Source organism: Mycteria americana, chromosome 2, assembly GCF_035582795.1.
Source record: "Mycteria americana isolate JAX WOST 10 ecotype Jacksonville Zoo and Gardens chromosome 2, USCA_MyAme_1.0, whole genome shotgun sequence".
NCBI lineage: Eukaryota > Metazoa > Chordata > Aves > Ciconiiformes > Ciconiidae > Mycteria > Mycteria americana.
In genome coordinates this window covers 153,472,384-153,496,161 of record NC_134366.1, presented here as the reverse complement: position 1 = coordinate 153,496,161, position 23,778 = coordinate 153,472,384, and the positions used below count along the sequence as shown (strand labels likewise).

The window sequence follows — 23,778 nt, the reverse complement described above, 5'->3', positions numbered from 1 at the left end:
TAAGGGCGACATTCAAAATCACTTTGGCACCTCAGAGCAATTAGATGGACCTTACAAACCTGTGGTCCCAAGAGCCCTTCCAGTACCGCCTTCAAGTCCTGAGAGGCTGTAGGAGTGTGACTGGCCTCATCTGCTTTTACATCTCTGCATGTGCGCTTGCCACTCGCAATTCTTTTTATGGACAACGTGCACATGTGGGGCACAACTTGTCCTGACTGCTTTAGGATTAAATGGGTCATATGGCGCAGCTGCTTGTGTCCTTCCATCTGCTGTAAAGGGAATCTAGGTGATCCCTTGGGTCAAGTGAATCCATCCCTTGGTCTCCATGCTTTTGGAGGAAAATACAGGACACCAGATGATGCTACTCTCTCCTTCCTTTTCCTGTGATTCCCACCCTTCACTCCCAAGTGAGGACATCACACTTGGGAGTCCAGGTGATGAACAGGGAACTGATCTGGGCTGAAAATAACACGTAACAGAAAAGGGTTTATTTTTTCAGCGGAGCTATGTTTCTGCCCAAATAGTTGTATCCACATCGGGGAGGGTGGGAACCAGCAGCTGCATGAGCAGAAGCAGATCTACGAGGAGCTGCAGCTAAGCACGGGTTAAGTATGCCCCAGCAAAGTCATCTCAGAGGCCTGCCTGCTTTTGGGGTGCGCTGAGCGTCTGGCACATGCTGACAACAGTGTCCAAATCCTGCAGGTGCGATGCTCTTACTGCCGTGGCTGTAATGGTCTGGCCTCAGGGCACCAGAACGTATTGCTTCTCCTTCGCTCCTCAGCCCTTCCCTGAGTTGCCCGGTGCTGAAGGCATTTTCTGGGGAAGAAAAGGAAAAATTACTTTAAATCACCTTAGTGCAAGGAACTGAAACAAAGCCTCCCTCCGCTGGGCCACTGGGCAGAAGGTAGACACAATGGCTTCTTTCTGGCTCACTTTTTAGGGAAAGAAATGTAAGCCAGTCATTCCTATCCAAAGAATGTGGCTGTGCAAAACTCAGTCCCACAGAAGTGTCTTAGGGCTGCAGGTAGGCACTTGTGCCCAGGGAAGACAGAAGGAGGAAAAATAACCAGTTGCTTCTTCAGAGTCATGATTTCTTTATCTCTCCTTTTTCTTCCCTCTCTATGCTGAATGTGCTGATGCCAGCACCCTCTCAAGACAAATGGGATGGCTCTGGGATTTCATCTCTGCAGGGCAGAGGTAAGGATGTTTGGATGTTTTAAGGATATTTCAAGTTAGTTCATTTCAAGGTACAATCCAAATACCATTTTCCAGGTTTGTAATGCACAGTTTTAGTAAAGTTGTAACTTTATGATGCTCTGTGCTTCCTTCTCTGTCTTCTTTCAGTGCCACCTTAACACGTCTGGGAACATCAACAATTCCAGTTTTTCAGTGCATTTTAAATTAATAAATTGCAAACATGGTTATTGCTAACTGAAACGGCACCTTCCTCTACAAGTTATTCTATAAATACGTGTTCTGTACTATTACTAAGAAAAATTCCTCAGACTCTGACTATTCTTGTCATAAAGCACTTGTGTTACTGAAGCTGTACGTACAGGAATGACTAAACTTACCAAACCAAGGACAAAGGGTTGGTGGTTTTTTGCCTTGAATATGTATGAGCCACTGAGCATTGCAAAACCTCAGGGTCAGGCTAAGGCTCCGACAGTGGCGCACCCGCCTAGAAAGTGGAAGTTCCTCGCACACAGAAGAAGCTGTAATGACTCCGGCTGCAGGATGCACAATGACTGCAGGTTATAACAGCAGCCAGCCAGGAGTGATCCAAAAGTATCTTCTGAACTACCAAGGGTCCCAAGCTGGGTTCATTGTGATGCCATATCAAAGCCAGAGATGATGTGGCTGGTTTCTGTTTCAGGTCTTGTCTGAGAGCGGGCGAAATTCCTAGCGTGCACTTGACGTGCTGCCTGAGCATTGTAATGGCAGTTTCTTCTTTCTTCGACTACAAGCAGAGAACACACTGCACCCTATCAGAGCAAATATCACCAAAATCAATGGATCATGTCCATGGGTTTCTAAATTCAGTGTGGATTTCACGTTCACAGCACCTGATCCTAAGTCTGTTATAATCAATGAATTTCACACGAGGACTAAGTATAGAAAATGATGATAGAAATGTCAGGTCAGATACTATGGCCTATTTTTTAACAGAGCTTACTAAAGTGCTTAAACTCATGCTTTCTATGTGTGAGGCACAGCAGACATAGCGGCGTAAATCAGTCGTGCACCAGTGAGGTTGCTCGGTATGAACAATAAGTGACTCCTTAATCACACCAGCCTCTTCACATGGAGACAAGCAATGCAAGGCTGCATCTTCCTCTGCCAGGAAGACACAATTGCCCGGGACAGCAGAGTTCCCACCACGTTTCTTACATAGCCCAGTGGCCAGAATGGCTCACCTTCAAAACCACAAGCAAACCCACCCCTTCAGGGGAATGCTATGTCTAACTCCACGCTTAGGACTGGTGCAGCGGTTCTCAGCGGGAAAAGGTTGTATCCTGCATTGACAGTGCTGCTTTTCTGCTCTGTTGCTCAGTTTTCCTGCCAGCCTCCTGCCTGCCCTGAGACACCCCACTCCAACAGGCATGGTTCAGTTCAGGAAAGATGGATGAAACCAGAGCACACAATGATACAGCTGGAGACCATCTGCTCTCCGGACTTAGCTCTAGGCAATAGGACCTACAGATGTGTAAGCATGTGTTGCTACAAAGCACAGAACAAGCAATTGTGTGTGTTGTGAGGTTGAAGCTGTGCATGGGAACAATTAAGTAAGCGTAGAGGCAGAGGCACAAGTAACTCCAGGATTTGTGGAAGCAGTGCCTAGAGCATGGGTCTCCACAGCTGTGTAGCAGTGCCCTGGCCTGGTGCTTCTCTCCAGCCAGTGAATATCTGATTGTTACACACAGAATAGAGGACACTTAACAGTATGGGTAGCATATTCTGAAAATGCTTCTTAGTTTGTGCCCGTCTGCCAATGTAGGCAGAGGATCACCTAGTTTGTGGATCTAGGTAGGACTTAGGCAGTAGTGGGCAGGCTTAACTAAATCTTCAGATGCCAATGCAGCTTTACTGCTTAACACCTGACTGACACCTGTGATCAGTGAGAATAACTGTTAGCAGTCGCATGATGGGGGATTCGATGTTTGTAGAGGCAGTTAACAGAGACTAAGGCTACACGTGCACCAAGGCTCTGCTCTATTGCTAAGGAGATACGTGCGAGCTGCCCCAGCTGGGCAGCTCCAAAGCATGGTGCTTGGAGCCAGCGCAGGTCCCTGGCACAGAACTGAAATCCCAGGGCAGACCTGCCCTGAGGGTGCAGCTCTGCAGCCTGGGTCCAAGCTGGGGCCGGGGGAGGTGGTTCCTCCCCACCCTTACCCTGTGCCCATGTGTTCCCAACTCCACCTTCTGCCAGCCCTGGATCCACACAACTGGGTGGTTACTGGATCAGAGAACTAATGAGAGCTAGTCCTGGGCATACTGCAGCTTACGTTCATTGGCAGTATGACACAGCTCAGCCTAACTTGACCTGAAATCCCACACAGATTTATATGCTTCACTTTGAGGAACAAGGGATTGTTCAAATCCAATATCATACCCAATATAGAGTGGGTAAAAATGACCTGTTATCATTCCAAAGGGTCACATGCTGACTGTGTGAACAAGAAGCTGACTCATCTTTTCCTGATACCAAAATAATTACAGAAAGGAATTTGCAGATTGCTCATATGAGCTCTCTCTGCCAGTCCTTTTCTCAGGTCTCTGCTCAGGTTTTTATAGGGCCTCTTCAGGGCTCATTTTCCTCCCTTTAACTTATAAGAAAAAATTAGCTTTAAGTTTAAATGGAACTGAGTAAGGTCTGTATAGCACAGTTCCTCAGGTAAACAAACATGAAAATACAAGGTTATAGGTAAAAGTTGAAGCAAGCCCTTCTAGTAGCATCAGAACATGATTTTGAGTAGCATTTATCTGCTAATGATCCTGTAATGGTTGTGTCTGACAAATAACACAATGAGAGGAACTTAAAAAATGTCTCTGCTGATAGCTATGACTACTGTGGTGGGAGATACAGATCTGTCTCGGATGAGTCAAAGGTAGGGTATGGCAAACATTACAGCGACAAGTACTTGGTTTCAAATGTTTCTCATGGTCTATAGAGAAACACCAGTTATGGAAGTGTTGCATTTCATCTGACCCTGACACTGTAGGAAGACAAGCTTTCACAGATCAGGGTGGGGATTGTAAATCTTTATCCCCTTGCTTTAAAACACAATAGCTGGCTCAGAGAGGCAATCTTCACATTTTTGGTCTGGCTGCAGAACATGTTTGGCTGCACAACATAGCTGTGGTTTTCCTTCCTATTAAAACCAGGATATCATGTATTCAGCTATTACATTCCTTTATTTTTGTTATGTAAATGTATAATACCCAGGACTACAAGAGGCTGCCCCCAGCCTACAGCACGAAACTCTGTGTTACTCAGAAACCTTCCCACCAGCATGAAGGAGAGCTTCCAGCCCCGCCAGTCACCTCCTGCTGCCGCGGAAGCCTCCTGCGTGCCAGCGCCTGTCTACCACCACCACGCTGCCAAGCACAGGGTGCTCTCACAGCCCTGGGGGAGGCTGGTAAAAGCAATTCCTTAAGCCAGACACATTTTACGTAAAATGTGGGTGTGGGAGATAAACTGTGGCTTTAGGCTCCTCAGAGCTATGTTTTGGAGGAACCATTTTCCTAATCTTCCTCCAGTTTGTTTTATAGCATCTTTTGTTTTCACGGCTGACTTAGCAAAGCTGGAAATCATGATTTATAAACATGGGAGGAGAGGTTGCAGAGCAGACTCCTGTAAACTGAAGACCTGGTGCCTCAGGACTTTGTAGGCTGTGGTGCTTGAGGTGTTTTTTCCAAGTTATCATCTGCTCCCTTTAGGTTATGGAGGCATTTGCCTCCAGGTTTTGTGGAGTCATTCCAGAGCCTTCACATGATTCTTTTTCCCAGCATCATTTTGGTCTTCAATATTTACAGCAGAGGCAGTTTCTGAACATAATGTTGGTCACACATTGTCTTAACAGGAAAAAAAAGTCACATCTGCTTCTGCTGTTGCTTTTGCTTTTGCTCTGCTTTCACTGACACAGGCAGCACATCCCCAGACCACAGCACTGGGACATGAAGGGACTGTGTAGCCGTGCAGCCCTGTACTACAGTATTGCTAGCACTAGTAACAGGCTGTAAGCTTTGATACGAGTCTGCAAGGCCTCAGGACTGAGGCTGGTCAGGCTTGCCCTGTCTGAACTCTGCCTGACCTGCCTGCAGCTCTGGTTTACTTGGCTTAGCTGTGACAGCAAGTTCTCTAATTGTTCAGATGCCCATGGCTAATATCTTACTTCGTGTGACACAGCCCTAGCTTTAGGTGGATACCAGGCAGTAACAAGCAGTTATTCTGCCCTGAATGAGATATCTACCACCCCAACACTAGGATGCAGTGCAGAGAAATACAGACCTGGTGCGGCAGCAGAGGTCTTGAGAAGCAGGGACACAGGATGCAGCGTAGAGGAGCACGGGCAAGGGGTGGTAAGAGATGGGGTGCAGGCTGTCACCGGAGACCTGGCTGTCACTGGAGAAAACGGGGGTAACAAAGAGAACAAGAAGTAGTACCTAACATATGTAAAGGGCACCATTTGCAGTCAATTTGGATACAACATGGAGCTGCAGACCGGTGAAGAAAGAACAAAGGTGCAAGAGTGTGTTAGCAAAGGATGACCCCAGGTGGATCTTGGAGAGAGGAAGAGGAAACCATCAACATGAACATATTCGTCCAGAGAGGCACTCCAGTTGGTGGATACTCCCCCACCAACACCAGAATGCAACCACCAGCCTTAGGACCCATTGAAGCAGCGGAAGGGTGAGCGGGAAAAGGGGTAGAAAAGAATAAAATTGTGTATAACAATTTTTAATTGGATTCTGTTTTTGGGAAGCACTCTCTAAGCACGAAAATGAGGTACACAGAAATGCTCTGTGCTCTGAGGTGTGACAGTATTATTATTATTATTATTATTATTATTATTATTATTATTTCTCTAATTTGGGAACTGAGGAATGTGTTTAGTGTACTTAGATATGACTTCAGTGACTATTCTGTGATTTCACAAGGAGTCTGTGAAAGGCAGGCATCCCAGAAAGGGTCACTGAGTACAGTCCTTCCAGTTACAGGCACCACATCAATCCCGTTAGAAACCTCTGAAACCACTCATGGTCTATCCACACAGAATTACTTCTCCATTTACAGAAAACTGAACCAGTTATCCCTCCCTCTTAACACAGAGCTTCGATTCCTTCAGTAAATGTTTATACTTTCTGACTTGCTATTAATTTTATTAACATTATAAAAGATATTCTTGGCACTAAGGAAATACGTGGGCAATATTTTATATGGCTACTGTATAGCATCTGAAAATCTTATGTTTCATGTCTCAGCCTTAAAAATTCACAAATGTATCCAGTTCCTAAAAAAGTCCCAATAGCCACAAACAGTCCTATTGATTTCTGTTGTATTCGGGAGGTCCAGAGCCAAGCTTTTAGTGCAAGACTGCTCCTGATATGTTTTCTGGAAATAGCATAAGTGGTGTAAAGTCTATCAGCATCCGGAGGCAGTGTGGGGATGCTTGCATTACTACTGCTTTAGTGGTTAAAAGGAAGACTTTACTGCCCAGGGCTATCAAGCCAGTCCTAAGTTTGTCTCCAGCAACTTCAGTTCAGTGTTTGCTGAGAGAAGAGTTTGTGAAATCAGTTTTAGTTATCTAAACAAGATGACAAAGGGACCAAAACTGCTTGCATAGTCAGTAGAAATACTCATGCAATTTTCAGTGATGAAAGTAGTGATTTGCCATTTGCCTTTTGAGCAAAGCTTTGAGGCAATTTCAGCCAAGCAGCCACTGATGTTATAGCCCGGATATTTATCAGTCTGAAACATGTTAAACATTGAATGTCCATACTATGACTGCATTTCTGAGGTTTTTGATCCCCAAACCCTTGGAAGTTAAAACCAGAGCTGAAATCCAGTCCAGTACTGCATACGTGTTGTACACCATTGCTCTTGCCTCATAGGCCAGGGAGACGCTGCTGAGAAGTGAAATTGGTTGTTGCAATTAGCAGATGTCAGTGCTTGTGAAACAACTGCACCGTCTTAACATCAGTGGTTTCTGGATCTTAGGATTTAGCTTTCTCTGTGTGTGAGACAGATCACTGAGCAGAAAGTAATGCAGCCTGAGCAGACTGCAAAAGTTTCTCTTGTTTGTCTTCCCTCTCTTTCTGTTACTCTCACGATTTCATGAGCCTCATTTATAAGTATTCATTCTTTTAAAAATGTTAATACGGGATTCTCTTCCACGAAAAAGGTCAAAATATAAAACCATGTAGTCTAGTGGTCACATAACAAGGCTAAGTGGGACAGTGATGCACCTTATATCTACTGAAGGGAAAAGTGCCATCAGAGCCGAGGATGGAAGAGAGGGTGTCAGGACCCATTGAATGATTAATTTCACTCCATAGCCTACCCATACACTGCCGTCTTCACTGTGCCTCTGTATGTATATGTCTGACTTCTGTCTGTCAAATACAGTAGATGCATAAATATAATTCTGAACATCAGGGAAAGGTAGAATAGAAAAAATGCAGAGAGAGGCATAAAAGCCCATCACTAAATAATGCTCCGTTCTAGCTGGAAAAAAGCAGTGGATGTAACGCAGTTCAAAAGGCTTTTCAGAGAAGCGCTGTGATGGCTGAGTGTTTGGTTGCAGCCGTGCTTTCCACGGAGCCTTGCACTTGAAGAGTGAAATAATCCAACCTGAAGTTCATCTCCGTCCTGCACATCATGTGCCTGGGAGTGTGACTGCTGAGGCTGCCATGGACCCGCAGCCAAGCAGGCAAGGGCCGCGCGCGTGCTGGCAGGAGATGCTGCTGCCAGCCTGCGGATCTGCTGTCGTGTGCCAATAACACTTAGCACAAGCATTTAATGTAGAGCTCTTTTTTTTTTTTTTCTTTGAGTATGCTGTGATCTGCAGTGGAATAAATTAAAAACCTCCAGTACAAAACCACTATTTTCTGCAAGGATGAGAAGGAGAACCTAAACCCTTTCTCCACAGGTGAGGCAGAGCCCTCAGAACCAATTAGCAGGGAACAAACTGTACTGATAACTCTCCACTTTCCCTTTCCTGGGCCAGGGAAAGCAAAAAGATTCAGAGCACCATTAAAATTGAAATTTATTGTAGGGAGCAAACCTTTTAACGTAGGAAATGGGAGGCTTTAGTGGAGATAAAACCTTTTACGTTTTGGTTTTCTGCCACTCTTCAGCGTGCAAGGCAAGCCTGTTATCTACCACCGGTTTCCTGGGGCTCTGCAGGGCCCCCAGTGACTCAGAGCAGAGGCTGCAGATCTTCCTCCCCATCAGTCACCCTCAGCTGACTGCTTCTTTCGGTGGCCTCATCCTCAGCCAGCCTGGAATTGTCTGCCCCTCTCAGCGTAATGCTTTGTTTACCTTTGTTAAATTCTGGAGAAATCCAGCGTTTTAGTATAGATAATACATTACACTCAACAGCTGTTGTCAACGCTGGTTTAATAGCAGGTAATAAAACTTTTATGGAAGTGCTCTACAGTGCACTGCCCTAAACCAAAAGCATATGTAAGGGCTGCTCTTCGTACTCTGGAGCAGAGCCAGCAAACTGATGTTACACCACTACTGAATCTGGCCCCTCCTCTACTCACCCTAACTGGCACCAAGTCCTGCTCTCCTTTCTCTGCTAAACCTTAAAGATAAGTTTTAACAGAACGAGAGTTTTACTAGAGGGAAAACATTCAAGAAAGTGTCCTTTTGTGTTGCTCATCTTAATAGTCACCATATTAAAAAAACAACTTTGGATACTTTTTTCCATTCCCAAGTGACAAATCCTTAAAAGTCGATGGACAGAAGTCCATCGGGTACAATTTTAACTGCATCAGTCAACAGGAATTTTGTTGTTGACTTTGATGCAATAAGGATCTGAGCCAGACATCTCCAGGGTGGGCTCCTCAGGTTTAAACAATAAATTATTTTTAAAATGATAGTACAATTTCTATTTTTCTGTGTTCTCAGCATGTGTTGAAACCACAGAGGCTAACTTCCTTTCTTTAGGCACTATCTTTTCTACAAGCTAGGGTTCAAAATAAGGTACAAGTTAAATAATAGTCAGTTCAACTGAAGGTTAGTAGCAGAGCCAGGAGATGGCCAGGCAGAGGAGCACAGGTAGAAATAATGGCATATGGCTTAATTTCAGCAGCTTTAGATATAATATATATAATAATAAATATAAACCTGCACAAATCCACTCTCCAAGGCAACAATTATCTTCGTTGTTTACCAACATACCTGCACAAATCTGGTTTGGATGCCATGATCATTCCCTCTTCCTCTGAGTACAAAGTTAAAGAGCTGAATGTGAGAAAGGATTGGCCATATTTAGGCCATAGAACCCCTCTCTGAAATTCCTTTATGAAGCCACCGGTCTCCTCTCATGCTGGAGGATATCTTTTAGTACAACATGCAGACTTGAAAGACTCCCAGTGAGCACCACCATGTCTGTGGGTTAGCTGCATCACTAACTGATAACTTCTCTCCAGCTGGAGTGAACATGCATCAGAGGGATAAAATTGTATGATTTTAGAATTAAAACAATAGTTGATAGTAAAAGAAAGAAGAAATTGGAAGATTTAGGGAGATTAAAAGAAGACGTGTTATTTCAGACAACAGATATAGGATGCTTATGTGTGAAGGCCATGTCACTTGTAGAAAGCGTGGTGGAGACACGGGGTTTGGTCTGCATCAGAGGAAAATAAAGGAGTTGAAGCCTGTTTCCATGTTGTGAGTGGGGTGGTCTGTGAGAGGTGGGCAGTCTCTACCCAGGGATGTTGATGTGTATTTTATTCAGCAGCTGTTGAAATAAAAAATACAGAGAGGTTCTTCAGATCCAGGACCAGAACCCAGGCATGTCTAACACCTCAGCTCAACCAGCACTCCCACACGTCTGTCCATCTCTGCCTTGGCTCCACAGCCATGCAGTTTCACAGAGGCTGGGAAAGTCCCTTTTCCATCACATGCCTCAGAGCTGGCTCTTGGGGGCCCTTTCCTGCTCGGCAACAGATTTGGGTGTGAAGTCTTTCAGGAGTAAGGGGAAACTCAAGCTCACTCTCCAGCATCTGATGCTCATGCGGTAGGTAAAAGACTGAGCAATACAGCTGCCTCGACAAGCATTTAAAAAACAGCCTGGGGCAGAATTAGCTATCTGAGAGAAGAAAGGCTGCAGCAGTCTGTCTTTGAGAGAGGGCTCTCACTCTGCACCCCAGAAACAACTCCTGAACCCTTACAATTTCAGACATATCCAGAGATGTCTTTGCCATCTCTGCTGGGTTAGCTCAAGGCACCTCTTGCCCTGCAACCACTGAGGTTATTTCAGCTGCCGTCCCACAGCACTCAATCTTGTCTCCAGCAGCCTCCGACTGGATGCCACAGCAGTGCCTCTTCTGTGCTGGAGTCATGTAGGAGGCTTCGGTCAAAAGCCCATCTGAGTCAATAGCAAGACTCAATTAATAGGATTCAGTTTACTAAATGTACATCTGAACTATTCCCTTTCTAGTCAGTGATGAGAATAGGTACAGCTAAGCTATGATCCATTTCCATCTTAAAGGAGACATCTAAAATGTCAGATAAATTGGGTTCTAAAAGTACCATTTCCACTGTCTATACAAGGAGACCAAAACGAACCACTCAGATACACAAGTCCACCTGGCTGACCACTGAAATTAGGTGAGATGAGTCCTATCCCTAGAGACCTGCCAGATGGCAGAGCACCCTCAAGCTTTAGTACCAAGGGAGAGGGAAAATCCTAGGTGAAGGCACTGTGAAACACACTGCAGGGAGCTAGGGGAGGTGGTGGTAAAGTAGATGTTGTAACACATGGGGCATGCATAACCCCAGATTAGGCATTTATGCAACCCATGCAGCAGGGAATAGAGCCTGGTGCCAGGGCAGGAGGAGAGCCCAACCTCTAATGGGGATCAATGGCCTCAAAATCTGTCCGGTGTCACTAGATGCAAAAGATGGAACAGTCCTTTCTCACAGGAACACCCATCAGAGGGAGATAATGTGCCTCTTTTATGCTGATACCAATGGGTAGTTTTATTTACCTGTCCTGGGGAGTCCCAGTCTGCCAGAGGAGTGGAGCATTTGGCAGAGGGCACTTCTCAGACACTGCACTGAAAGGGTTTGCTGGGTATAACATAATTCAGTGCTGGCTGGAGCAATAATTAGAGGGCAGGTCTTGTCCCACAGCTCATGGTGCCTCCATATCACTCAAAAGCCTAGGAGTCCTTCCAGCTGCTCCTCACCACCATTTCACTAGTCATTATTGGTACCTGCATTTTCATTTTTAGTGAGACATCTAAACACTTCTAAAAAACCCAGCCCTGGTACATGCTGATCACCATCTAACTCAGCCGTGCCCATCATCCCTGAAGATCTCAAGGGATCTGTGTGGTTTCATATTCCCAGTAAGCGGTTCCTCTGAGGCTGACTTGAGCTCCTCTCCCAACAAAAGAAAGTTCCAGCAAAGGCTCAGTGGGAGACGAATTCATCGCAGCTTCTTCCAGCTTCTTCTCCCCCTGCCGAGCTTTGGGTAATAGTTCTTAAAACAAATTCAATTTTGTTCACTTCCAGGGGAGATGATGTATGGGATTTGGTGTCATTTGACAATGGCCCATTGTCGAGCCTTGCAAGGCCGGCACTTATCCCTTAACTTTCCTTTTCCGCATGAATTGAGCTGTTTCCTTCCAATTTGCCATTTTCTTCTTGGCCTCTACCCAAGACAACACTTTTTTTTTTTTTTTTCAGAGAAGAATTTGTCTTGAACAACTCAAGCTGTATTAATAGTTACGACCTGGATACATGTGCTCAGTAAATAATAGGGTAGTAAAATAAAATTCAAAACCACATTTGGATGTAAGGGAACTTGAGAAAGAAAGAGGGTGTCAATTGGAGACTCATAAACATGATCTTTATGCCATCTCATTTCACTGTTATTTGGTATCCTTAAAGACTGCAGATCAGCAGCAACATTAAGGCTAGCCTTGAAGATCATGGGAGTCACCATCCTGGATCCCAGCCTCTTGTTTCACCTCTGTTTGACAAGTACCCCTGCTAAATGCTTCAAAAGAAAGCACATGACATTCCTTGGTAGATAGGAGCAGGATAATCTGTCCCATCAAAAGAGCTTATCCTTGTCTCTGGTGCTTGGAGATCAGCTTCAGCCCTGAAACACAAGTAACAGCATCCCTTCCGAAAATCAGTTAGGAGCAGTTGTGATATCGAGGTCAATGATGGCTCTTTATTGGAAAAACCACCTGCATGCTGGTTTATTTCTTTTACCTACTGAAAAGATTATGGGACAATATCACAGGTGCTGAGCTAGACAAGACCTGGGTGTGGCCAAGGGATGGAGAGGAATGAATTAAATTGCTTTGTAGGTTTTTTTCCCCCTCTCCTCAGGCTTTAATTACTTTGCTTGGTTCATTCATGTTATCCTTGTTAATTGTGATTAATTGCCTATGAGTCTGTTCTCTTTTTGCGAACTTGTACAAGTAGGACCAGTTTGAGCAAGGTGAATATTTGGCCGGAACAGCAGACTTCTGGGAAAGTGGAAAATGGATCCTGTTGCTTACTTTTCCTGATGCAAGTCCTCAGCAAGCTGTCTGGCTCTTACCCCTGCTGCTGATGGGGGGCAGGGTACGTGCTGTAGCCCTCTCTAGTGCCCCTCCAGCTCCACACCTCCCATCTCTCCTGCAGCAGCAGCAGCAGCACTTTGAGGCTCTTCAACACCACCCAGATGTTTCTTTTAACTCCACGTAGCTTGGCCCTCCTGGGGCAGGGGAGAATTGGCCCTTGTACGGCTGGGGCCAAAATCTCCAATTTTGCTCACAGGGCCTGGGAACCTGGCTGTCTTACAAAAGCTTTTTATTCCTGAAATTCTTGTTGACTTCAGCCTTTCTCCCTTAACAGAGCTGCACTTACTTAAGCATTTATTTAAGACCACATGGAGTAAAAGAACAGGCTTCAAATTTGGCAAGAAAGGTGCCGTGTTCCCAGTTTGGAAAGGACTGATCTATCCTTTTCTCATCCACTTGAATTCCCATCTGGCTCTGCATCCCCCTATGTAAAGGTGGCCAGGCCACATCTGTAAGCAAGGACAGGCCATACCCTAAAGCCCTGGCTTGTACCATGCATACTGTGCCATCACGGGCATGGCCCCTGCTATGGTTTTAACCCATGATAGGCAGTGCTTTCCCAGGAAATGCTTTGGGGATAGCATAGGCCAGCCCTCGTTCCCAGCAGCTGGGGAGAGGCAATCTTATTTCAGGAGGGGAAGGGAAGGGAGGAAGGAAGAGAGTTTGGGTGTGCGGATGCAAAGCAAGCTGTGCTGCTGGGTCTCTGCACCTGTGAACTGGAACTGGCAAGTTTTATTTAGCAGTGCAGATGGGACCTAACTGAACGAGGTCCAGAGGCTGGAGCGAGGCAGGGACACTGGGACGATGTGGCATCTTGCTTGTCTGCAAGTGAAACTCAAGTAGCTGTTTGAGAGCAGAAATACAGGTAACCCTCATGCCATGGTCTGTCACCAAGGCCAAGGTCAGCCATGATGTTTTCTGAAGTCCTGAGGTCCGCATGAGAGGGTGGAGAAGCTTCAGTGGGTAAATTTTTCCCTTCTCCACATTTTTGCCTTCACAACATTCAAATTCATTCTCATTCAAGTCTCAGGAGAGAGACTTTCCCAGACATTTTCCAGGAGCAGAAAGTACTGAAGGGAATAAGCAATGATTCTTCTTTTAGGTCTTATCCAGATGGTGGCATTGTCATTTTGGGAGCTATTTGCATGGCCTACCTTGGAAGCTGTAGGCCTCCTATGCAGCTGACAGTGAAAGGTGCTCAAAATGGCTTTCCAGAGGATCCTAAATTAGAATTACCCTGGAGGGCCTCCTGTCTGTTCCACTGACTACAATTAAATAGACTCTTAATTTTGGCCCTCTGAGTTTCACCTAAATTAGATGTCTGAAGACAGCCTGAGTATCCATCTTGGGCTGTAAGTGTGGCTTGCTGAACTGCATTGACACCCAGCTGTCACAATGAAGTTTGTTAATCAACACTGGTTAGGAAAGCAAAGCTGCTGAGGGAGGGAGAAAACTATATGCCATATTATTCTGAATCTGTTGCCTAAGGCATCTGCTCACATTTTAAGTATAAACCAGACACATATTAGATGTGGAAAGGTCACGGGGAGGCAGCTCAGTCCTGTTCTCAGTTTATGGATCATTCTTAAAGAAAACAAGGAAGGAAAAACTGTGCCTAAGCAGGTGAAGAAAACAATTACTATATAAAAATAAGTTCTTAGTTACCCAAGTGTGTAACTAAAGAAAACTAGCCCCTACCGTGATCTTTAGTGATACCTCGACATGAAATGAAAACAAGAAAACCTGGTTAGAAGATAGTTCACAGAAATCTGAAATGGGCATTCTCACGCTCTTTTTGTTATTTTCTTTTTCATTTTACCGAAACTTTCAGAGTTGAGAGCTCTGTCAATGGGTTTTTTTTGGTTTAGTGTTTTTTAAGGTGCTGGCAGGAATATGTCACCTGTGTGTCTACACTCAACATTTCCTTGTCTAGCACCTGGCTCGTGTGTTTAGGGGACAGATTTGAGATGTGTTTTTTTGCTGATTTGGTGGCCTGGTTCCCTTCATGTTACCAAACACTTCTTGGCTCACTCTGAGATCTAGTCTTCTTAGCTCCAACTTTGTTTCAATGGCCAAAGTGCATCAGGATATATACAAACATGTCTTTTCTCCAGCTTGTATCTTTGCCAGTGAGGAATAAAGTTATCTGTTGGTGAAGTGCCATATTACCCCAGGGATGTTCCTAGAGAGCCAGAGCTGCTGGCTTCCAGGCAGTTGGTTTGTACAGCTGAAACACAGTGAAGGAGAGGACTCTTGTTCATGCCTGCGGCTGTGTAAATATGTGCACTGATGCCTCAGGCACATGGCAGGTGGTAGCTAAGGCTTCTGAAAGTCCAAGTTAGCAGATCTGAGAGTAAGCAGGTCTTGAGTTCAGATGCTGAAACAGAAAATCACAGCTTGGAAGTTGGTATGGAATCAGAATATGGGCTGAGAAACTGTTAAAGAAGGAAAATCTTTGTCTTTGTGTCATTTCCAGTGTGTGGTAGACCATAAGAAGGCACTTGAAAAGTCCCCAGGCTTCTTCGTCGAGTTGCTTCCCATGCAGCAGCACTCGCAGTGTGCTGGTCCCTGGGAGATGGTGCCTGATATAAATGACTCTTCCTCATCTTCAAGGCAGCTGTCTGCCACTATTCAGGAATGCTGCAGCTAAAGTGCTAATTAACCAGAAACAAAATGGGGGTTCAATAAAATATCTGCCTATTGTTACTTTGATAATTTTACATTCCTACTTCACCTCTCAGTCTTCCTTAAATCTGCTTTTTATTCTCATCAAGGGGATAATAATTTTGGCTGCTATTGGCATTCAAACTAGGTTGATGTACACTGGCAAGTGTAGTACTGGCCTTTTCTTCATGTGTCAGATGCACTATTCGCATAGTAGGACCCACTGGCTGAGTTTTGGCCTAGTAAGTGTTGGTATTTTGTTTTGTTTTCATTTCAGTGAGTGCTGTCACCTTACTGTAAATATCATCTCTAAAACACTGATGGTTCCCTTACCAAAACTGCAGCTAGACAGAAGGACTTTGACTAACAGCTCTTACACTAGCCCTGCTAACAGCTGTCCAGAGAAATCGTAGAATCGTAGAATATCTCAAGTAGGAAGGGACCAATAAGGATCATTGAGACCAACTCCCTGCTCCTCGCAGGACTACCCAAAATTAAACCATATGGCTAAGAGCATCGTCCAGATGCTCCTTGAACTCTGCAGGCTTGGTGCCGTGACCACTTCCCTGGGGAGCCTGTTGCAGTGACCGACCACCCTCTCAGTGAAGAACCTTTTCCTAACGCCCAGTCTGAACTTGCCCTGACGCAGCTTCATTCCATTTCCTCGTGTCCTATCGCTGGTCACCAGAGAGAGGAGATCAGCACCTCCCCCTCCGCTGCCCCCCGTGAGGAAGTTGTAGACTGCCATGAGGTCACCCCTCAGCCTTCTCTTCTCCAAGCTGTACAAGCCAAGTGACCTCAGCCACTCCTCGTAAGTCTTGCCCTCGAAACAGTCTACCAGTGCCGAACCCACTCCCGCCTTGTTGAGGTATCCTAAGCCTCCACGTCCATAAAGCTAATGCCATCCAGTGCCACTCACCCATTCCATCTTCATGCTGACACCACTTCAGCGATACATACATTTTGGAAGGCACTTAATAAACTGTTCTTGGTTGCAGGAACAGTCACAGAGGACAGGCATTTATGATAAACTTTTCCTCAGTCCTGTGTCATGCACTTTCTGCAGATCTACGATGCTCTTTTCTTTCTGTGTGACCTCATGTCAAATATATTTTGGGGCATTAATACCCTAAATAGTATGGCTATATAGTAGTGGTTTAAATAGTATGGCTGCTTCTCTTTCTCCCTGGGGCTGGGCTGAGGAGTGACCTGACAGAGCAATGTGTCAGATCTGCGAAATTAATTCCCAGCCATTTCCTCCCTCATCAGTCATCGTCTGCCTGCTGCCCTCAGACCTGATAATTATACAGGCAGTTCAGATAGGACTTGCTAATGAAGGACCATGGAGTCTTTGTTCTTATTCATGGCCGCTGAGGCTGGGTCCGCTTCTCCTAAGCTCAGCTGCTCTGAAGTTAGACGTGCAACCCAAGCCAGTCATCGCTTTCTGCCTCTGTGGTCGATGGGGAGATAGGGAGAGAACCTGATCTCCCCAGAGTGACTCATCCCATCCCAAACAAGACATCTAAAATAGGCAAGTATGAAGCAAATAATTCCAGAAGCTAATTTATCTTTGGTCTTAGTGCATATGGCTTTATTTTTTGCCAGCTAAAGCTAGCTCCCATTAATCTGTCCTAAACGTGGGCCATTCTTGCCTGGGAAAATGTGCATCTTCTTTCTTGCATAGCTGCTTGCTCCTGGTAAAAGCTCACTGTACATATTTACAGAGGAAGGGACAGAGAGGGTAGTCACAGTTAGAAGATTGTTGTGAGACCTATAGATCTGGTGCTTGCCCTTTGCTGCCTGAGTGACAGGGAGGTGAGAATTACACAGAGGTATGAGCTAGGGAAACAAATATGGACTGCTCTAGACTCCCCCACAGCATTACCTAACCTTGTGAGGAAGCCGTGAAATCTAATGCTTTGTTAACTTTTATGTCATGTTAAAGCATTGGTATTTAAGCTTCTTTATGAAAACACTTATGTTTTAATTAGTTATACAGTTGTGAACAGCTATTCAATAGTAGTGGGAATCTATGAGAATGCAATGGCGTGCTGGCTAGCACGTGTTGGCCCCACACTCACCCTCATCATGGCAAGAGCATCTCACTACTTAAGCCTTAAAGACCTGCAGTAAAGGCATGGAAGCAGAAAAGCCCCACGACATAGTGTTTTACTGCACTTTTCATTGGCACAAACACTCCAGAATAACAGCATGAATCAACTATCTGAACCAATGTTTAGTAGTCATGAGTAGAGTGGAGCTGTTAAGATTAAAATGATCGACAGTTTTGTTTTGTTTGAAATTAAGTGGAGGTGGGCAAGAAGGTGTTGGTGAGGGGAAACAGCAAGCAATCTTGAGAAACTGTCTCAAAGAAGAAAAGGACCCTTTAGAAAAGTAGTATATTGTGGCCTTTTTTTGGCCTGTACAGCTGTACCAGCACGCCTTCTCAAGCACTTGCCGAGTGTAATTGCATTTATTTCTCTAGAGTGCCAAAGGCAGACGAGCTCTGGTGTGTTCAGCTGTGGCAGGAGGGGGGTTGCTGCCCTGCTGCCCACCCCACAGCAGGGCTGGAGGTGATGCGCTCCAGGGCACGGGGCAGCCTCACCCGCCGTCACAGCCCAGCTCCGACCCAGGGACCTGCCTGCCCTGTCACCTTGCAACAGCAAGGCTCTTAGCAGAGGAGAAAAGCGACCTGCTGGGACGTTAGGAGTTCAACACGCCAGAAGCTTGGGTCTGGTTCCCCAGCATTCCACCTTCAGATGCAGTACAACAAACAGTTGGAGTTTCCTTCCTCACAGTTCCCATCAGCGGTCTGCCCAAAATACACTTGCTTTCTTGGAGATTTTATCTCCTGACAGTACTGCAGTGCTTTTCTTTCACCTTGTATCTGGGATCAAATGCACAGATTTTTCCTGTGCAACCACCAGCCAGCCTCTCAGTCTTCAGTAAATTTCCAAGGCATAGGTACCCGACTTAGTGGCAGCTCTTGAGTTTTACCCTGTCACCACTGCCTGTGCTGATGCTGCCTCTGAGGAGTCAGGCAGAGAGAAAAGCCTCCGCCTCCATCCCCATCCCCATCCCATAGCCGTAGGGGTGTTGGACGACTGCCTGCTCCCTGCTGCAGATGCTGCACAAGCTCCAGCAGCTACCACGGCTGGCTGGGTACTCTGTCCTCATTTGTGCCCTGCTCATAAAAAAAAAGGCAGCTAATATTAGGTGGTATCCAGGGATAGGGTGGAAGCTGACAAACTTACTCTTTTTACAGTCCAACCTGTTTAACATTATAGTTCAACAGCTGAAAATCTAAGGCCACAGCTTTCCTAGCGAGTTAAGCGGTGGCAGGAACTGTACCTGGGCAGGGAACAGCACTGGCATTGTTTTGGGGAGGCCGGGCAGTGCCCTCCCGCCACACCTGGGGCTGTGGGACCTGGGACGGGAGTTTGCTCCACAACCATCCCCAACAGCCACTTGGAGCGTGGCCACCCATTTCAAATGCTGGAATTCTAACCGGGCGGCACGGCCGTTCCACGCCGTGCAGTAGCACCTCACGCTCCCAGCACACGTAGCGTGCCGGTTACACCAAAGTCCGAGCACGTCCTCGCAGCCAGGGTTGGCAGCTTAGAGCCAGCTCCAGCCCTGGAGCCGTGCCCCCGTTTCGGCCTGTGAGAGCAGGAGCGTGGCCGGAGCACAGAGCCCGACGCCTGGCTGGGGGAGAGGCGGCCCAGCCTCCCCCTGCTCCCCCGCCTGTGTGCACACACGGTCCGAAAACCTCTGGCAGTGACCGTGTTATTTTACAAACGGTATTTCATTTGCAGTGCTGCTACGAGAAGAAAAGCTTGCTTATTCATCAGCTGCATTTGCCACAAACCCGCTAAAGGATGCTGCTGACCATCTCAGAGAAAAGCAACAAAGCGCTGCACACACGTTCTGTAAAGAAAATGTTTTATTTAAAGTGTTAAATACCATCACCAGAATGAGTTCGATTTACATAAGTTGGTGTTCATTACAGGCCTAATCTGCCATTTTTTCTTTCCCCCAACTGTAATTCCTTTTAACTTTTTAAAACGTACTATGTACAAGACAGCAGTGATCACTGGAATAGTGCTATTTACATGACTAAACCATAAGTAGAGTTGCAGACATGTGAAAATTAAAAAAAATACATTAATTTTTTTAAAATAAATACTGCATAATGACAAGTATGTACAAACCTTCCATGCGTCATGTCCTTGATTTTAAAATTTGAAATAATTTATATAGGACTATGCATACAAGAATGTGTGAGCACATCTCACAGTATCAGGAAAATGGTTATGTATTTTTCTTTAATATCCTAGGGGATACTGTAGACTGCATGTTAGTAGTATTTATTTGCTGCTGGTAGACAGATGTCTAAATTATTTCAATAAATATAATTTTACCAGTTTGTCCATTAACTTAACAATAATCCATTATATAAACTCTGAAGACAAGACACAATCTTGATTTATATGATATTGCACAAAGTAAAAGGCATTTTAAGTGATACTGTTATTACTTTTGCCCTCTTATGAGGCATGTACAATTTCTTAATGGGAAACTTTAATAGATTTTCAAATAAAATCAGAATAATTCTGTGTGGCCTTAAAGGTAAATGTAATGTGTATTTCAAAAATTATTGCAAGGTTTCAATATTAAACCTTAAATAGGTATTAAAGGCATACAAAGACCCAGAAAAAAAGGACATTTTGTTATTAAATGTTAGCCAGTTACATTCCCTTTAACTAATGTAATTTAATGAGAAGCTTGAACTTGCAGCACCACCCAACGGTAGTTACTGTCTGCTACAAAACCCAGGGTTCTGAAGATCCATTGACTGCAGTGAGGGTTCTGGTAATGGTGTCAAATAGCTGTCGGAGTGGTACTGATAAGCTTTCTTTAAGGCTATTTTACGAACCAAAGACTGATATTTTCCAGACTGATATTACCTAATTATGTCTCTTGCAACACAAATGTAGTTTATGAAAATTGAACTTTACAGCAGAAGAACTGTATGAGTTAGTAACCTTTGTTGCTTTTGTAATCTCAGAAATGTAGCAATTAATTTGGTTTAGTGCAAATAAAAGTGTTTAAATTTATTTCCTAAAAATCAACCAGGTACTTAATTTTTCCTCTTTCCAAAAACCTTCAAGAAATGATAGTTCAACCTTTGAATGAAAGATGCTGGTGCTGAAAACAAATTTACTGAAGACATCTTACAATGGCCACATGATTCCAGTATTTTGCTGTAGAATTCAATTTGAAGGTGAGAAAAAATGAAAATAAGTTACCATGCACTGTACAATAAATTGCAAAAAGTTCAAATATCTTCTTTATCAAATACATGCTGAATTACATTAATGTACTCCCAAGCCATGTTGCAAAATCCTTTTCAACATGCTTGAAAAAAAGTAAGTTCTTAAACAATATTTTTCTCAAATAATTCAGAAATGCAGAACAATCTGCAACCCTGAACCAAATATGGGGCATAAGAGAGTAATAAGTCAAAAGGTAGCCATTTTAGAATATGATGATCATCCTGGGAGGTAGAGGGGGAAAAAGAGCAAAAGGAAGAAGGGCGATTGGGAGGAGAGATAGAGAAAGGAGGAGGTAAAAGAAGTGTACAATTTGCACATTATGTTGAACTTTACAAGGCTTGTACCTTTTACATTTAAATAAATTTAATATATTACACTTATTTCTTGTCACATAAACAGAATTTTAAATATTTGCTAGAAATTATTTTTTATTTTTAATATACGTCTGCAAAAATACAGACCATGACTGGTTTAAAGAATGATAAACGTGGTGTGTCTTTGTATCACCCTGTTGCATTCTCTTCCCTTTAAAACCATGCACTAGTGAAATTTATTTTTAAAAATAATATAAATTGTTGAAAATGGCTGATTTATTCTTTTTTTTTTGCAAGTTGCAGCCCCAAGAAAATAATTTAAGTGTTCAGCTAAATCTGTGTCCATGCAAAAAAGTTTCTTTAATTTCATACAGTACAGTATATCCACAGAATTTTATTTTTCAGAGAGTCCATCACATCTGGGGTTTCACTGTATCTATAGCTGGAGGTATGAAGCCCGCCACTTTTAAGTCTTGAACTTTTTCAGTATGAAGAGTTTTCGGATCTCAAGCAACTGTTTCAAACGACAGTTGACTTTTCCAGCATCCTTACATTCCTCTTCCAAGGTCTGCTAATCCACTGACTCGTAACATGGCTTCATGGGAGGGTAACTCCATTTCTGTGGCATAACCAAGCTTTAGGAGGGGAGGGCAGATAAATAAATAAACGGGAGCAACAAAACAGATATGCCATTGAAAAGGACTTTTGTTGCATGAAACAGATTGATTCTTTTAGTTTAGTCCATGGCTTCAGACTGGACCAAAACTGAGTGTCCCTGAACTCCAAACCTATCAGTTCTTCATGACTTCAGTCCTTCACCTGAGGGCCTTCCGTAGGGCACAATGTGTGCAACTTCCTTGAGAACACAGGATCGCATTGCAGCCCTAGAAACAGGCTCAGAAGACACAACATTAAGCATGCAGTGTTACCAGGGTTTGCGACCTGTAATTTTATTTTTTTTGTAACGCTGGTTGCTATGACAACAGTTTCACAGCTGCTATGAGCGAGCATACGAAGGTCCTGTTGAACTTTCAAGAGATGATTGGGAAGCTCTTCTAGTGAGAGGAGCTAAAGTTGGGTCTACTAGGGAAGAAGGAGGGAAGAGTTTGAACCACCCAATCACCATGTTGGACAGGTCCAGTTCATCTAAAAGTATCTGTGCCACTCCCATAAAGGATTTGTGATCCATACGTCCATAGTCTCCCCAAACAATTATCTGTTAGCAAAGAAAATACAAGAAAATAGAAAAATTTCAGCAAAAATGATGAGAGCTTCAATCTGATTCGTCAAATGTCTCTGCTTATTTAATTACAGTAAGGAATTAAATATTTGACTGCTGACATAGTTTAGTTCTGTGTATACTAATCAAGATGCAGTGACAGAAATGACCTGGGCAGTAACAGAGCAGTTATCCATGATACTAAAGAAAGCCCAGTGAGAGAAGGAGCCCGTACATATAGTAGAGGCAAAATAATCTACAACTAACTTTTGCTCAGCACTTTCTACTTGCATCAACAGTTATTACTGTAGTATTTATCTGCTCAACAAGTATTTGAAATAATAGCAGAACTTGCCAAATGAAGCATGAACGGAAGTTTGAAACTCATTCGGTGAAAACTGTACAGGGTGTCATTTTCAGATTCAGAAGAATATTGATGCAAATTACCTGTAAAACTTTTCCTTGGGGACTTTCTTCAAATGATAGAAGTTGCTGATAAAGTGGTTCCAGCGTTTTTCTTGCTACCTTTGTTTTCTTTTTGGCTATGCAGACTCCATTTTCTAATAGATACACCTTTACATATGGTGCTTAGAAGAAAGGAAATAAAGAACAATAAGTAAAGGAGAAGTCCAGATTTTTTGTATAACAGATGCACTGTTCTATCACCATATGATAAAATCTGCCTTTTACTGAATATATAACTTACATGAACAAATCTCCACACACAATATTAACATTTATTCACATGCAAAGCATCCATGCATTTTCTTTACTTTTCTCCCAGGTATAATTTTTTCTTCACTTCTTTTTATACGTCTCTTTTGCCATGAAACAATTCAGATTTTGACCTGGAAAAATCCGATATTCCTATATATAGTATCCCTATACTGTACAGTATGCAAAATAGGCCTGTTAAGTAAATGAATAACTTGCATTGACTTTGGTGAGATTTGGATCAATGCTCCAAATTGTTAATAATTTAAAATTATCTACAAGGTGAAAATCAGTGAAGAAAAGACTCTGACACAATTTCTATTTAGGCAGAAGAGCTTGCTAAAAATATCATTATATTGTCCTTTTCACATAGTGTTATAGGACATCAGATTAAAAATAAGGAGTAAGTATCAAATACTGGTCTAGTTTTTGAGTAGGTACCTATTCCACACCTCTTGTTGATTCCCTCTTCATCCCTAAGATTCCTATATCACATCTTCAGTATATACCTTCCTTCCTACCCCATAACCAACGATATGTTTGCTATTACTAAAATACTTTTGTGTCTTCTAGTAGCCCAGACACCAGTCTGGGGTTTTTTTTTCCTCCTGAAGGAGGGTTGATTTTTTGTATACCATTTCAATACATTATGCATTTTGGTGTACAATACTGTAATCTACTGATACGTGAATTTGCTAAGTTGAACAGTAAA

The 23,778-nt window shown here is 43.8% G+C and overlaps 1 protein-coding gene and 1 long non-coding RNA gene across 13 annotated transcripts in view; both read right to left on the bottom strand.

Annotated features, from left to right (window-relative positions):
- Nucleotides 1–318: 318 nt before the first annotated feature.
- Nucleotides 319–9,610, bottom strand: LOC142406335 (uncharacterized). The gene is made up of 3 exons (XR_012774546.1): nucleotides 9,413–9,610; nucleotides 5,513–5,626; nucleotides 319–816 (listed from the first exon to the last, which is right to left on the bottom strand). It is a non-coding gene; the product is annotated as an uncharacterized LOC142406335 (long non-coding RNA).
- Nucleotides 9,611–22,067: 12,457 nt separating this feature from the next.
- Nucleotides 22,068–23,778, bottom strand: part of RIMS2 (regulating synaptic membrane exocytosis 2) — a 495,218-nt gene continuing 493,507 nt past the window's right edge. For all 12 annotated transcript variants that reach the window (XM_075495103.1, XM_075495092.1, XM_075495093.1 and 9 more), the window contains 2 exons: nucleotides 22,800–22,939; nucleotides 22,068–22,349 (listed from right to left, as the gene is read on the bottom strand). In XM_075495103.1, the coding sequence (XP_075351218.1) occupies nucleotides 22,131–22,349; nucleotides 22,800–22,939 (359 nt within the window). In that variant the 3' untranslated portion in view covers nucleotides 22,068–22,130. The remainder of the gene's footprint in view (nucleotides 22,350–22,799; nucleotides 22,940–23,778) is intronic.